The sequence below is a fragment of the Falco biarmicus genome, chromosome 5, assembly GCF_023638135.1.
Source record: "Falco biarmicus isolate bFalBia1 chromosome 5, bFalBia1.pri, whole genome shotgun sequence".
In the NCBI taxonomy this organism is placed as follows: Eukaryota; Metazoa; Chordata; class Aves; order Falconiformes; family Falconidae; genus Falco; species Falco biarmicus.
This window is the reverse complement of record NC_079292.1, coordinates 30869700-30886957: the sequence shown is the minus strand read 5'-3', so window position 1 is coordinate 30886957 and position 17258 is coordinate 30869700. Positions and strand designations below refer to the sequence as shown.

Here is a 17258-nt window from a genome sequence, read left to right as displayed (position 1 = left end):
CTTCTGATCTAAACTACATTTCTGTATGTCCATTTTGTATGTCAGCGAGACAGGAGAGCTGGTGCCTCCAAATTCAGTTTGACAAGTGAATTTATGAGGCTAGAGTAGACATTCTAAAATAACCTGAGGAGAGGATTTTCTGAAATAACTTTAGTCATCCAAAAGTTAAGTGCTAGTCTAAACCAGTCACCCAGGCTTACTTTTACAGTCCATAGAGAAGGAAAAAATTCTTTAATATATTCAGAATTTTAGTGAAGGAAAACAGATTCCCGTATAAAACAAAGAGTAAGATCAATATCTCAGGTAGGTGGGGTAAATGACACTCTGGTATCATCCCTTCTTTGTGTTCATGATAAAGAGCACCTGGCACTAAACAAGAACCCTAGTATTTATGCAGCTAAAGCTGGGAGTGACGAATTTCCTATAAACATAACTTTTAAAGAATAATTCCCTGAAATCCAGCCACAATTGGCAGCTGTTAATCCTAACAGTTCTAGCATGACTTGGTCCCAAATACTACATGCAGCAACCAAATTACAGTAGAAGTGGTACAAGGGGTAAAGGCTTTATTACAACAGAAAGTTACTCTAAGCAGTCTGCGCAGGGTTTTTTTGGAGGAGAAGATTTTACAGTGAAAGCTGCATGAAGTAGAACAGGAAACAAGCACCATTATAACTTTCAGAGTTCACTTTGCTGTACATGTTACTAAAAAAAAATAATCCAACAACAGTATTTTAGAAGTGTCACAGTGGTATCAATTCAGGTATTTCATGAATGTAGTTGCCTGTTTGGATTCACTAGCTGAGTAACAATGGCTGCTAAGTAAATTTCTTCACTGAACAAAGCTTTTAGGTAAGCTTTGTATTTTTACATACCACAACAGCTCCAGAAATTCTGTAGATATGTATCTAGATTTAAAAGCAAAAGTGTCTGAATTTTTAGCCTATCCTGGGGGCTGAAACATAGGAGATTTGTCACACCCAAATGACTACAAAGCTACATTTGCATGCAGTTTTTTAGAATCTTCACTTAGGAAAAATTCCAGAATGCTCTGATGTTTACATACCTTTTCTTCCACTGAAATCTTCTTGAGATCCAGTTCTGTTAGTTGAAGCAACATGAAAATCACCAGGAGCCAATAATCTGTTTGCTCCTGAAGGACAAAGTTTCCATTTTGGCATAAAGTACTTAACTTCATCAATCTAATATTTAATTTCAATTGGCTGAAATGAAATTGGCCTTAACGCATTGCAACATAAGAAGCTTTTTACCTTGACAGATGTCAATACACACTGTACAAATTCATCCCCCCACAAGCTTAGCTTCTGCAGCAAAACCTAATAGTTATTCAAAAGTCTGGAGGTACATTGCTCAAAAGGTCAAGATGGGACTTCAAAAATCACCACCCCACCCACTAGAACACCAAGAAAGATTGTTGGATAACTAAAAGCATTATCTATACCTAATCTGGAATTATGTAATAAACTATGGTTCATACGTCTAACAGTAGTACTATAGGAACTTTAAAAGAGAATTTGCATTACAAAATCTTCATCATGTAGGCTTTCAAGTCTGAGACAATAAAAAAGAATAATTAAAAATCAAACTCAAAAGCTGACACTGACAAGTTCATGAAGCTTCTTAGTTCTAAAAACAGTAAGGTCCTGTTAAAACAACAGACAGCTGTCTTAAGATGAATGTTGCATTTGTAAGTTATTAAAACAGTAATTGAAAGGAATATGATGAGACTTTGCTTAGGGAAAGGACTTCTAAACAGAGAAAGCCTTTCAGATTATCAAGGACCAGGGGCAGCTTATTTCGGGCATTTTTTCATGCTAATTTCATTGTGTGCCATGACCGACCATTCTCACAAAAGCCAATATAAAACTGACAATTAGAGGAAGACCTTGTTAAATGCTTCACGTTTTTCTTCTTTCTGACATTGGAAATCACTATAAAATTCACCCAAAATTTAGAAATCAAAAGAGTCAGGATAGAATCTTCTTTGATCACTCAGGACAAATTACAAATGCAGAGCCAAAGTCAGAATTTCTGGTATTTTGGAAATGTCATTGTTGTTGATAAAATGTATGCTTAATTAATTAATTGAGGACTATTATGGGAGCCACACATAAGAACTGAGTAAATCCTAACAAAGAAAAGAAGATACAGATTCCAGAGAGACATGATTTTGAAAGAGGTACTATTAAGTTCCTTTGAGATTTTCCCAGGAACAATTGAAAACAGACTTTTAAAGCAAACAACAAGGGGATCTTTTCCCAAACAAAAATCATGGCATACTGTGAGTAAAGACATATAAATGGATTTGCAAATGGAATTAATAAAATTCATATTCATGGATTTGCTATGTGGATATTAAACATCGTGATTCAAAGTTCCCTGACAAAGGTGGGTAACAACGCCAGGGAAACCATTACCCATTATTTCTTGTACCAATTCCCTGAAATGATCTGGCCATTCTCAGAGATAGAAACTGAGGTTAATGGATTCTGGCGCGATCCAAAACAGCAGTTCAATGTTCTTAGTTCTGTCTTCCTCTTCAGTTCTTTCTTACCTGTATGGGATTTTTTAAAAGATTTAAAACTCTGAGGAGATGCAGATCATCAATACGTTCCAGTTCACGCAGCTCAGCAATCTAATTAGTGATAGAAACAGAGCATAAATCAGTAGCAACAGAATCCATGATAACTATGGGGGAAAAAAAGTATTTTAATCCCTGCTTTTAAACTCCGGACATAAAAAATTTCATTATACTCACAAAATGGGTATACATGTTAACTGCATTCAATAAGGCACTTCTACTCACAAAAGGCAGAGAACTTGGATGTAAGCTGGAGAAGCAGTATAATGCAGACAGCAATTTCAAACCACCTGCATTTTTCCAGTTCTTTCAAATGTCAAGCCCTAACACATTTAGCTTTTATGTGGCTGATGTACTTAAGTGAGGCAATTCTGCAGTTATATTTGTGCTTCAGTTGACTAGCAAAAAAAATTCCTTCTAAGAAGAGTTTCTTTTCACTGGAGCTCAAGTTCATCATACCTAACTTGCAGCACTTGACTGAAAAGCATCAGCATAGTTGTCCTTGGCTATGTCCAGAGGGCGAGGCATTCCATTTAAGGTCTCATCTATCCACAACGAAAGCCTGGGCTGGCTGCACTCAGTCACTTCAGATACACATTAGAAGTTACAAGGGATTAATTAAAGTTTGTGTGCCCAAAACAAAGTCACACAGAGGCACTCGTGCTAGACCCTGAGTGAACAGTTGTAAGGCTCTCAATTAAAACAAAATGGGTCAGATGGCATTCAGTCGCCTCATTTTAGCCATCTGTTAAGTTAGCTCAAGTCAGTTGCTTGATCTCACTTTATAATCACTGGAAAGAGGCAGTTCCAAAGGTCATCAGATCCAAGGTAGGCTAGGATGAGTTGCTTTGCAAGGATACCTGCTTGGTTCTACTCCACTGCTGAAAGACTGAACCTAGAAGACTTCAGATTCTACCCCTAACTCATACTCAGCTTACGTAGTGTCCAAAAACATAAACCTCAACCATGGCCAATATTCATTTTAAGATAAGAAGCCCACCGTGGAACAGTTTTGACTTAGTTAGATGTCATTTGGGTAGATTTCCTAAATAAATCATAGAGTGCCAACTGTCAACATTCAAAAATCATTGAACATGTATATGAGATACATGGTTTGCAGGTAAACCTATCGTGCCCGTTTTTGAAAAATCAAACATTTAAGATCATTCTGGGTGGTACTGAACTAAAGTAACTCAGATCTTTCTGTGTTAATTAATTAAAATTCTCTTCAAATTATTCTTCAGAAGGAAATGTTAAAAAAATGGTGGCTCACTAAACAGTTTCAATAACATAATTATAAGAGGCAAATTTTGATGAGGTAAAATTAATAGCTTTTGCATGCTGTAAAGAACAGTGAAAACTATATGAGGCAATGGAAGTGGTGTTATTACTGTTAATAGCAACCATACTATTAGATAGTTTCCTGTCTTGTGCAATTGATATACCTTTAAATGTCAACGTGAACACAGTGTGAGAAAAAGAATTCATACTGTCTTGAATTAAATCCTGTAATTGTATCTTGCATGTGGGGAAAAAAGACAGAAAATGTTCGATTCCTGGTTTATATTTTCATTTCTTATTTTCTTAGATTTTTTTTTCCACATGCAAATCAGACTTTGGTGGCAAAATGATTCATGAGTCGATGGCCTTTCCAGTTAAGGATGCTGGAAGATCAATATCAAAAGTATTACGTATATATGGCTTGGGTTTCAATATTCAAATACAAACGAGCTGGATCATATCATTGTACTTCCTGCTGCATAACAAAATTCACTTTTATAATAGAGTACATGCAGTTCTGCCTTACAGGAAGTACCCAGCTGACAGCTCAGAAGAATCTGTGGTCGCAAAATTGGGCTGAGAGATACTAGCAAACCCTCTTGAGCCCTGGCAGTAGAAAAGCTGTGATGTAAGTAAAGATCCTCAAGAATAATCAAGCTGAAAAAGCTGCATACTCATCCCTATCTTATCCTCTTTAGGGAGCACTGTTAGTTCTTTATGTGTGTGAGCACTAAGAACTACAGAAGTGATACCTACATAAAGATAAACCCATTTAGAGACATTAAATAAGGCCTGAGGAGTACACTATCATTCAGTGTGTGAAACAGGATTGGAGTGAAATATCAAAGGAAAAAATGTCATCTTTTCTAATATTGATTTCTTACAGTGTTCTAAGAGGTTTTTGACTAAGCCCTAAAGGGATTGAATTTTAGAAAAAAAAAATATTTTCTAAGAGTTTCTGAAATTCTTATAAAAGGCTGAGATCGATATTAAGTATGCTACCTGGTTATCCTCTAGGTTGATCATCTCTAGTAGATCATGTTCCTCCAAGCCTTCTAGACTACTTATTTTATTGCTAGATAGGTCCAGCTTCTGTAGAGTTTTCAAGCTATCCAAGCCAGTTATTTTCTCAATCCGGTTAGAGCTCTAAGAAGAAATGAAAGCATATAAACCTTTGATAAAGTTCTACAGATGGAAAACAACATTCCTGAGGAAGAACAGTGTTCACTTTATTATTGAGAATTCTATTACAAATAGGCCTTTTATGCATTAGTGCCTTCTTCATCTTGAGATGACATATTACAGCTTTCCATAATGCTTCAGGAAAAAAGAATCAACTAACTTCTGACTCACCTTGAACAGGAGCAAGAGACAAAAGCAGTAAAAAGAGCTCTAGCATTCTTCTAAGCTGATAATGGCTAAAGGATACACTTGTCACTATCAAACTCAAAATTTAGAAAATAGATATGCACATAAAATTATAGAATATATATACATAAATACATAGAATTTACCTCTGTAATCATGGTTATATTTACACTCATGATTACAGAATAAATAATGAAAATATTAAGGTAGAGCAATACAGTACTGCCTTCTTTGGACTACTGGCAGTCTATAAAAATATCTCCAGGATACACAAGTTCACCTTAATGCTTACTAAGTGAAGGCAGACTTTATTTACTGTCAGTGACAGCATGCACAGAAATGTTAGAAAAACCCTCAAACCCAAACCCACCTTACTGTAAGTAAGACAAGAAATGACCCAAGTTTTTGAGAACTCATAACCAGCTATAATTGTTTTACATTCCTTCCAAACAAGGTATAACATTGAAGACCTACATTTAACGCTGGATACCAGGTGGCTTAATTTCTCAGTGCCTCACAAATCATATACTCGTTTCTGCTGTGAACTCCAAATAGGTATAACATGTTAGGTTCTGTACTCATCTTTGTTCCAGTGGCCACATGTACCCAGATGGCCTCTCAACATGATTCTTTCTATATAACCTTGCAAATTATATTTTTCCATCAGCATCACCTTGTGCTGAAAGCTTTGAAACTTCGTATTCTATTAATAAATACTTAGGAACTATTGAAATAAATAAGCCAGCTGACTCTAATGTTAATCCAGTTGTCTGTCCTTGACATTTTTCCTGACTTTTAAATGTTTAATTAGGTTATTAATAGCATGGAGGCTCCCTCTTCTCTTCCTGTTCTTCGTTAGACCTCTGTTTAATAGGATACAGCTCAGAGCTCTAGTTGCAAAATGCTGTGCAAGAGGTGCACATAAAATTCTTTGAACAAAAGGGATTTGTGCAGACATCCTTTTTGCAAAGCATAAAATTCCTAAGAATCCAGTTCATTAGAGCTGTACTTAATTTTTGCAAACATAAGCAGAATAAAGGCTTTTTGGTATAACTAGGCAGTATTTACAGTTTTTGCAGCCTTTCATACAAACCTGAGACCTTACTAGTCTTTCAACCTAAAAAGCTCAAGGGAAAATGGAAAATGAATGAATCAATGGGAAGAGAGGGGATGACTGGTCCCATGAATAAAGAACTGCATTTTATTCTAATTAGTAAAAGAAAAAGCTATGCTAAAATCTGTCTATTTACATAATTTCCACATGACTATCTACTCTGCTAATTAAAAAAGACAGGAAGTTGTATAAATAATCATATCAGCATGTAAGAACCAAAAATGAAGAACACATTCACATTAATAAGGCTTAGCTGTTAACACAACCTCCAAAACATTTTACTGAGCAGATAACCATTACTAACAGAATTATTATTAGGCCTTTAACAGATGAGGAAATCAGTGCACACAATGGTTGAGTGACTTACTGTAGTTTTCCCTGAAGAAAGTATTTAGAGAAAAGATCTTCCTGTCAACTTAGATTGTCACACTCCTACAGCTTATCTTAGAACTTTTAGACATGATTTTGCCAATCTGAGTTAATCTTATCCACTAAACATGAGACAAATTTCAGTTTTATTGCCACTAAGGGCATAACTGAAGGCTACCGAAAGTATTATATAGCTCAAATAGAAGTATATTAAAAATGTTACTGAATACTGTTTGAATAAATTATTCAAAACATACTACTATCATGTTTTAAATGTGAATACCTTTTCTGACTATCAAAGCAGTAGTAAGTACAAAGGCCAATCAGGCCTTGATGGGTACAGATCTTACTCTTTTCCATATCAATTACTACAGAACAGAAGAAAAATCTTTACAATTTTAGAAGAATTGGAAAAGAATATTTCTATTCCTCATAAGGGATTTATTCACTTTACCTAACATATTTATGTAGGCGCTCAAAACTACTGTAGCAAATATGGGCATATTTCTATGTGCAGTTTTTTTGTACTTATTTTTAAAATAGCACTAAATATATTTAAAATTATTATTATTAAGTAAAATCTATTAAGAAGTAGCCTGTTGTATTTTATAGCAACAGAATTGCATTAAAACCAGGTTTTGCTTGTGTTTCTGTGCAGCCTCTGTGTTGATGGCTCTTCCCATTCAGTATCTCTAAATGATTTAGAAGAAAGCATTGGTATTAAGGAAATTTTACAAACATGGTGCCAAGGAACACTGAGATAAATGCCTTCCTAAGGCCTGTAAAAGATCAAGATCCATGCAAACAAGTGCAGGCGTTGACAGAGAGATGTCTATATTTGGGCTAGTTATCCTTGGCTATCTTCATAACCAACAGAGAGAAACAAGCACTTCCAAGGCATGATGCATCTTGTGTTAATGTAGATGTCAGCAGCTGGATCAGAATAATGAAGTATTTTAAGTGTCTATTTCTCTCCACTGACTTTTGAGGCAGCAGAGAACAACTAGCTCAGCTGCAGTTGTCTTCACAAATCTGAAGTCAGGTAAGCTAAATCCCACTAAAGCATCTAGAAATATAACCTAGAAGTGTTGTATTTAAACAAAGATACCCTAGATATCTTGATGCAAGCTGACAATATAAAGCTTCCAATCTCATTACAAGATGTTTTAAAAAATTTAACAATGATCTTTTAATAATATATCAGATTTGCATACTAAACTTGACTTATTTTCTTTAAAAAATGCAGGCTTCTCAGTCCTCATCCTTCCCTCTCCTGTCCTAGCTCACTGCTATCATGAACACAATTTTATGAGGAAATATACTTTAAAAAAAGAATAACCAGTTTCTATTGTGTGGGACTTGTACAATAAGTAACTTCTTACACATCACCTAAGCAACAAAAGCTACTCAGAGCAAATGGAAAATCTTTGGAGAAATCCAAAACCCAGCTGGACAAGGCCCTGAGCAGCCTCCACTGAGGATGGCTCTGCTTTGAGCAGGAAGCTGGATCAGGTGACCTTCAGAGCTCCCTTTTAAGTTATTTTATGATCCTGAATTAATAAAAAAGTGTGTCCAGTATTACAAATATCTCTGAAAAAATTGTCATGTAATTACCTTCACTTTTATTCGGGCATTAATATATTGATGAAAGACAGACAGGAAACCTACTGGAATTACTTCTTTCTTACCAGATTGAGTATTCTGATAGGTAAATTCTCAAGGCCACTGACTGCAGTGAGTCTGTTGTGCGACAAACTAAGATGAGTCAGACTGTGACACTTCTCCAGTCCTCTTATCTCCTCTATATTATTAACTATACAGAGGTTTTTGCATTTAAGGAAAATAACTGAACACAAAACTGTAGCAAACATTAGTTGCTAAATTAACCAAAAAAGCTGAAATTTTATGGTAAGGGGAGCTGGACATCAAATGCTTCATGCTATAAAGAGTGTGAAATCCCAGCCGCTCACATCCATTCCTATTCTGGAACTTACTGCCTCCTTGTTTGACTGACACAACATTTTGTGGGGCAGGAGGACAAGTGACACTGTTCCAGCTAGAAATATCCTCCCCTTCATTTTGGAAGGGTTTTAAATTTTGATGGTTTCTTGTGACCTGCATTAGGGCTGATGACAAATCAAGAAAGTAGTGAAAATGAGGTAACAGGAGTGTGGAGGAGAAACAACTTCCGCCAGCATCTTAAAAAACTATGCTGTAAATCTCTGGTCTTCTTATCAGATGCGCATATGCAGGTTAAAACATAGGGATATTTATGTCTTTGACTTTAACTGAGTACCAGGCATGGTAAGTCAGCTGTCATCTTTGTCAGAGAAGGCTGTAATCTTTTTATGTTTGTGGACTACTTAACATAGCTCCTAACTGACCTTGACCTCTAAGCTTCATACACAAATTATTCAAGTCATAACAGACAACAGTACTATATGGGGCTGTTTCACTCTATATTATAGCTGTTCTATACTGGCCATCTGTCCTGAAAGGGGAAAGTGAATTTTCATTTAACATTAAAATCAAAATCAGCAGTACAAGTAGTTAGGATCCCTCTCAGCAAACTTCAGCATTAACATAACTACCCAGATGCCTTAAACAAAGCATGTTTCCTTTGGCAGCAAGCCATCTCAAATTGCTCTCTTGCAATTGGTTGAACTGCAGAGGTACCTGACTACTGAAATCAGGTAACTCTGATGCAGGCATCTAATTTGGTGACTGAAGTTAGGCAAGAAGAATTACACTCGTATTGTAAGCATCCAAGTTGGAACTAGTTACATACCCCCCCCCCCAAGAAATATAACTGGAAAAAACATAAAATTAGCCAGAACATGCAGGACACAGAGAAATGCCTTTAGGCAATCACAGAATAAAACATTTTTAATTGACTTGAGAGAATGAACTCTGCCTGCAAAGAAAGGCAAGCTAATTTTAATTCTTTCCAGGCAGTGGACAAATTAACAATCAAATGATTTTTTTCTTGCAGTCTGAATAATATTGTAAGCAAATAAAATGTAAGCTTAGCCAGGGCCAACAGAATACTTTTTAATAGCTGTAACCTAACTCTGTTTTTTCCTAACTGCATTCCTACATGGGGACTTGATTGTACACTAAGGTCTACACTCACAGGCCTAGATGGGGAAGGAGGAGGAGAAAGGAGCTAGTAAGCACTGGTTTATCTTTTCATATGACCTCACACTTGGCTGTCTCTGTCATTTAAGAAAAGAAACCAAAAGAATCCACAGGCACTAACATTTGACAGATAATAATTGTTTCAGATACAAAATGAGACTGTTCCTCTTGCAACTGAGGAGGAGAAGTTTTGGCGAGGAACAAGTATTGTTTAAGCCACAAGCATCAAGTTGAAGCAGCAAACTGCTCAGGACTAAAAACTAATAGAATCAGTTTTAGTCTTTTAACGGCTCACTATAATGCTTTGTCAGATATTATTGCCCAAGCTGTCTCCCTTTCTGGTTTAGGCAGTTTTCTCCTTCAAAACTCATTTATAAACCTGTCAGGTGTGCTTGTGTGTGCACCTGTCAGAAAAATGTTACAAAGACCTTACCATCTGCATCATAATTCACTTAAATATGGTAAGAAATGCTTAGTTACTGTCAACGAGAAATGCATGCCAAACATTTCTACTACTGCATGATATTCAATATAGTATTTTCATCTATGATTACAAAGAACAGCTTGTTTTGTCTGCCATGTCTTTGGCGAGGAGTTCTTGACACGGGTTAGGAACATGCCACTTTACTTTGCTATTCTAAATTCTGTACTTGTGAATCCTGCACTCATTTTCCCTATATTCCAGCGGGTCCTATTGCAACTGTATGCATGAAACAGTTTTTCCTCCCCATTTCAATGACATCTTCATTGACAAATGAAAAAATTGAAGACAGCATGCTGCTGCATTGAAACGAAATGAAAAAATATCGATTCAGATCCACAATACAAATCTCTGATCTTTTTTCCTTTTCATTTTGCCCTATGGTTTTTGCTCTGTGATGAAAAATCAGAATTGCAAAGGGATAGTGTCTCAATGCCATTTTCTGACAAGAATCATGTCACCTGCACACCTTCTAAAATGTGTGAATAACATAACCTGGATGCCCTGCAAATGCTTTATCTGCTCCTACATGAAAAAGGCATTGTATTAATATCGTTTGGTAATGGGCTACTTCAAGGACAAGAGACAGAGAAAAACCTGCAACAGCCTGCTGCCGTCTCCTTTTCAGAGAGCAGAAAATCAAGATGCAAATTATGAAGCAAAAAGGACAGGTTCACGAGCCCTCGGGAAGCAATTGTAAGTAAGGCAGCATGTCAATGTGAAACTCCAGAAGACCTTTCAGAAAAGCAAAGGAGAATCTTTAGGAGTACTATGGATGGCCTTAGAAGAGTAAGCAATGAAACATAATCTGCAGGTTCATATTTATCTGATTTCTGCCAAAACAGTGCTTTTAATCCCACAAACAGGATACCACAGCGAGCGCATAGACAGTGGGTAGCAGAACACCTTCCCCCAGTGACTTCCCTCAGCATACTCCAGGAAGTTTCACTTAAAAGGTTCTCTTTGTCATTGAACGGCCTTGTCCTCCACAGAGCCTCTACAGTCCCTGCATAATTAGCTATGTCTAAAATTGAACAACATGCACATTTTTCATTTAAGGGAGCTTAGTGTTCCAAGCTGATTTCCTATTAACCTTTTGTATATAAAAATACTGGGATTATTTATTACCTCTGCCATGCAAAGAGAGTATGACATGTCATTTTTTCAGTTTTACATGATGCAAAGTGGAGGCTTCCTGTGTTCCTCTAGCCGGTTAATAACTTACATGTATACACAAACACTTTCAACACCATGCATGCTTAAGTAAATTAAGATCAGTTTCACCACCAGAATGACAATATTTAATCTTGCTTCTGAAGACAAAACTGACATGAAGGAAAAATACAAAGAAAGCAGGTATCTATTTGAAGCAAGTAGTTGTTCAGAAAGCAAACAAGCAACTTTCTCCCATTTGAATTTCCATAAAGGATACAATCCAGCAGGAGTTTAGTAAGTGACTGGTATGCTGACAAATCTTGCATTTTAGGTATTTGATTGTATGAAAAATCTACTTCCTAGTGAAAAAACAAGACAGAAAGTTAGTTTTATTTCATCAGCACTTGCAGCTGGCTTGCAAAACTACATTAAACTTGCAATCAAGAGTGTGGAAGGAGTAAGAAGATAATTTATATTAATACTGAGACATAACCAGAAAGACTCTTTCATATGACACACGGAATTCACGTGTTGGGAACTTCCAAAATTATACTTTCTTCCAACAGCATTATCATTAATGGTCCAGTAGTTATTCATACATATTAAAAAAGTTACAGAGAAGACCGAGAAATACATAGAGGTTGCATTTCAAAACAACCTCCTGCTTTTTATAATCCAAAGTAAGCTACATGAAAACAACATTAAAGGGAAGAATGGCACACAGCTACGCTTTAAGTACGTATTTCACAATAATGATTGGCATCAGTCAATTTTGAAAGGCAGGAACTGATCCCACTAAAGGTCTGATGATTTCAACAAGCAAGGAAAAAATTCTGGCTATTTTTACCTCCAGCTAGAACAGTTAGCTGTACAACACACCTTTCCATGGCATGCAAGACTTCAGAGTGTAAAATAAAATAAAAGACTGAAATGTGCAGTGTAAAATACCCAAACATTTGGAAAAGCTATTAAAATGTCAAATGAGGTAAGAAAGAAGAATAAGGAAGGCATAAAAATTCACTTTTGCATATGTCCAAATACAATGTCTAAATTAGATTTAGAAAATAGTTTTGGATTTAAACCCATAAAATGCATTTATTGCAACATACCTTGAGATTTTTAGGTGGTTTAAAACTGAAATACGTAGTCAATTTATTGTTGGAAGCATTCAGTTGTAGTAAGTGAGGCATGTGGCTGATACAAGAAAGATCTAGTAACAAAACAAAATGTCAAACTGTGTACATGAATGCACAGGTAAATGCAAAGATCATCATGTCAAAATGTGATAATTATGTCCAATAGCAATCAAGAAATGATTTGTAGTTACACATACAGAAAGCAGTGTTTAAAATGCAGAAATCAGCTTTATTAACACCTTCTACTAGAAAAAAAAAAAGATGGTTTCTTCCATGAAGAAACAAATATTCAAGTTCTATATTAGATTTCCATTATGTCAACTGATTTGACTATAAGTCAGAATAGTTTTATATTCTAGCTACCTCTAGAATGACAGAGAGACTACCTCTGTCCTAAGTTGTTAATTAGTGGACAGAAGTATTTAGGCCAATTACTGAAGACTGAATAGTTACTATGGAAAAGTCCCTGCTCTGTTCAGACCTTCACAGACAAACTGTTAGTAAAATGAGAATGGAGGACTGCCTTACAAAAGTGCTATTATTGGACTCCAGCACCTCAAGTGAAATGAACTTCAAAGAAATAATGCAACAGATTGCCCACCACAGCATATTCCTTTTGATGTTAAATTAAAAAATTAGCTGGGGAGTACAAGGGAGAGGGAAGGAGTATGATGGAGTTTACCCCAGTCTCCATTTGCTACTTTTCTCAATCCAGGATGTAATTTCTTACATTTTGTTGCCAATGGGAAACCTTGACAAAGGAAAGGCCAAGGCTGGGAAAACTGCACCAGACATAATTTTAAATATTAAAATATCTGCACATGTAAAATCTCAGCCTTAACCTTGTCTTGACATGCTTGCTTGCATTTTATCTTTGGATAATAAACTGGACAATAATCTCCATGTTCTTGCTGATAAACATATGCTGGTGCAGCTGTCTGAATGGTCCACACATCATTCTCAAGAAGATCTAGCCATCACCTCATTCTGTAGAGCTGGAGTAGTTACACCATTAAAACACAGACCAGGCCTTGTGATACTAAAGCTCCGTGGTACAGTGCATTTCTCATCTTAAACAATTTCACAACCCAAGAATTTACTAGTGTATTTACCACATACCATTAATTTTATTACATGAAAGTTCCAGCTTCTGTAGGTGAAAGTATCTGCAGAGAATGTTAATGTTACTTAGCTCACGACCCTGGAAAAATAAAGCAAAGAGACTTTAATAACTAGCTGTATAACCTCAGCCGCTCTCCCAAGAGATACACAGTAGCGGGAGACATCGAAGACATGCCCCAGGGTCCCTCCAGATGGATGTTTCTGAACAGGATGACATATACAGCAAGTGATGTTAGACCTGCAGACCAGCCATGAATGGAGAAAATGTCAAAAGAAGACTTTAAAACAACCCAGAGAGATAGCTGTAGCTAGGAAAAATGCCAGAAAAAACAAGGCTGCATAGAAAAGGGAGCGTCAGCAAGTAATCTTTAGAAAGACACAAGCATTTTAACTTCCTGAAGGGGCAATGAAGCAGCATTCTCAGGTCTTCAGCATGTTCCTCTATTTTTTTCCCCTCTAGCTGACTAAAGCAGGAAGATACATTTTCACATCTGAAGACTGGGTAAGGAAAAATCTTACTGCTGTTGCTACTAAGTGAAAAAAAGCAATATGGCAGTTGTCAGCAGAAGCCATGCTGTGTCTTGTCAAAAATCCCATGTACATGAAACAACGCTGACAGGTAGAAACAAAACCCTGCCTCTTGACACTTTTTTACTAGACCAACTATTTGCTGTTAAAAAGAGGAAACCTTTGAGCAGAGAAGCACTTCACATTGATGTTCTTTTCTTATACTTACTGAAAGCGACAGATTAAGATAAACGTATTCGATACCAGAGGCTGAGCGCCCCAGCTTGTGGAGTCCCTCAGCCACAGTGTCTTCGTCCAACTCTCCATCAAACTGACCCTATAAAATACCAGAAAAGGGAGGTAGGGAGAGAAAGAGATTAAGGGGAGATTCATGAAATGAAATACCACACTTGGTACAATCTGGGGGCTGCTTGGGATGCAACTGGGAACAGTTTAATGAAAGTCCTCAATCAAACACTGCTTTCAGTGCTCCATCACCCTGCTAAGGCACTACACATTAGCAAAAATTATGAATACAGCCCTCAAAACAGATAAATAGAAACATGTCACGTACTAGCTCTATTAATTTTAAAAGGTTCAACAAGTTTTTGTTGGGATTTTTTTCCTACCTTCTGCTTTGAATGCACAGCTCTAAACAGGACCTCTTTCCAGAGATGTTGAGCATGGAACTCACATTGATTACGGATGTTAACATCTCAGCAAATCAGCACTAACATAACCCCAGCGTTGCACCCCAATACGCACATTATTGGAAGCCCTTTAAATTTTTTCAGCATGAGCAGCTAGTGCTACTCTTCAGAGAACAATCTTTGCCAAAGAGGGTACTTGACAGATGGCACTAATGAACCACTGTGTAGGTTTAATGAGAAAATAAGCCAATGGTTTGTGAAATTCCTGTAAGCTTGGAGAAGTCATACAATTGCTAATCTAGGGACCAAGATAAATAATGTTTCAAATGGTAATCATCTAAATTATAGCACCTACATGTTATAGCAATGGAGACTACAGATGCATTTCAACAAAGTAAAAACATGAGGTGATAACACTGTGGCAGGGGACACTTCAGAGCCCAGAAGAGCAGGGACTAAAAATTCACTTGGGTCCAGGGGCTTATTGAATCTCAGGGTTGGGAATATCATCAGTAAAGGGGTTTAATTTGGTCATCCATATACCAACTTATCCTTAGTCTTTATACAGCAAGGAGAGAGGGGGGCAATCCAGACTATCCTGGACACTATGGGGATGAAAGGGACCCTATAAATAGGCAGAAATGAGAGGTGAAGGGAAACAGGCCAAACCAGCTTTTCTCCTCTTTGGGGAAATGCACAACGTGGTGCTCCCATCGACCTCCCCTTCTTTCCCACACAGCAACACTGAGCGATAAGGTGGGAAAGGGCTAGTTCCCTCACGAGCACGTCCCTCCCCAAACAGCTGGGGGGCACTGAACCTCTGTGCGCTGTGACTCCTCTTCCTCTTTGCCATCCTCCTCCTGCTCGGTCTCTCGGTGAGGCAGGCTGAGCTGTGGAGGCCGCAGGCTGGGTCTGTCCTGGGACAGCTTCCCAGGCAACCACTGGGAGAGGTGCTGCTGAGGCCCCTGAAAAGCGGGAGGCTGCTTCTCGAGGCTGCCCTCTCCCTGCTTCTCCTCGTCCCCCGCCATGAGCTGTAAGAAGAACCGAGAACACGGAGAGAGCCGCACAATCGGTATTTGGCACTCAAACACCTCCCCCTCACCCCTCCGACCAGGCCGCCGCCATCTTGTTTGCTCTCCCGTTGTCCTGGAGACGGGAGAAGCGCCTTTCCTCCTGAGGGCAAGGGGATGCGTGCCAGCCAGCCAGTCAGCCAATAGGAAAGCGGCGGGTGGAGCGGTGCACGGCGGGAGTTGTAGTTCTTTGCGCAGGGCTCGCTGGCTGTGGCCGCCCAGCCGCAGAGCATGTTGGGAGTTGTAGTCCGCCCCATCGGCGCCCTCCTCAGGCGGCGCCCTCCGGCTCGCAGCCCCGCTCACACAGCCCTGCTTGTCTCCTTTTTTCCCCACTCCTCCACAGCACGGGGAAGCGTGTGTTCGCCTCCGCTTGCTTGTTCCAGATCAGGATGCAACGTCAATACTGCCAGACAAAGAATCTTCAGGGCACCGTTACCCAGCCGCAAAGCCCCAGGCCAAAATGGGCTCTGTGCAAGGTGGCAACTTTGCTCGAGGAAAAGGGCTGTGCGGGCAGTCTGTAGCCCTGAATTCTAGTTAGCTGTTTTAGTCATAGGCCGGTCCTGGTCTTACTAGTTTTTGTCTGGGAAGACTGGTGGCATTGATCATTTTTACTGGGAAGCACAGCCATCTGCAGGGGTGAGGGTTGTTTGAAATGGTGAAGTAATGTGTTTCCTTAAGAAAAGAGTAACTTTTCAGAGCTGGTGGAAAAAATCTTAATAATTTTGCTGGAAACATTTGGGAAATAATCAGGCTGTCAGAGCAAGGGAAAGTAAAATGATGGCTTTTGAAATATCTTTGCTTGTTGTCCTGGTTTTTTACCACCACAAAGGCCTGACTGTTTCCACGGTTGGGCTTGTGGGGCGTGAGGACACCCATGGGTGAAAGCTGCTGGAGTGGATGTTGGTGCTGCAAACTCTCTGAGATGATGGTTTTGTTTAGCTCCACAAAGCACCGCTGCACTGTGTTAAAATCACTGATTTGTTAGTTTGAGAAAAAAGAAAGCTCATCACATCATGTTTCAGGGGAAGAAATAAAAATCCCCAACTGCAGCCAACAACAAGCTTTGGGCTACAAAAAATGTCTTACAGATACGAATCAATTGGTAATATAAATCGTAAGTAAAGATGCTAAACATATTTGAGTTTTGTGTGAGCATGTTTTGTGATTAGTTGAGTTGTGCACAGTAACCTATTGGCTCTAGTCATGCCCTGTGGCAGCTAGTTCCACAACTTCATTAGTGCAGAATAAAAAAAAGAAAAAAAAAA

The 17258-nt window shown here is 38.2% G+C and overlaps 1 protein-coding gene across 1 annotated transcript in view; it reads right to left on the bottom strand.

Annotated features, from left to right (window-relative positions):
- LRGUK (leucine rich repeats and guanylate kinase domain containing) overlaps window positions 1-16211 on the bottom strand; it is a 41465-nt gene extending 25254 nt beyond the window's left edge. The window contains exons 1-9 of the mRNA XM_056341740.1: window positions 15742-16211; window positions 14503-14610; window positions 13764-13845; window positions 12618-12718; window positions 11786-11867; window positions 8423-8547; window positions 4886-5029; window positions 2576-2656; window positions 1067-1153 (exon numbers count right to left, since the gene is read on the bottom strand). Of these exons, the coding sequence (XP_056197715.1) occupies window positions 1067-1153; window positions 2576-2656; window positions 4886-5029; window positions 8423-8547; window positions 11786-11867; window positions 12618-12718; window positions 13764-13845; window positions 14503-14610; window positions 15742-15951 (1020 nt within the window). The 5' untranslated portion in view covers window positions 15952-16211. The remainder of the gene's footprint in view (window positions 1-1066; window positions 1154-2575; window positions 2657-4885; window positions 5030-8422; window positions 8548-11785; window positions 11868-12617; window positions 12719-13763; window positions 13846-14502; window positions 14611-15741) is intronic.
- Window positions 16212-17258: the final 1047 nt, after the last annotated feature.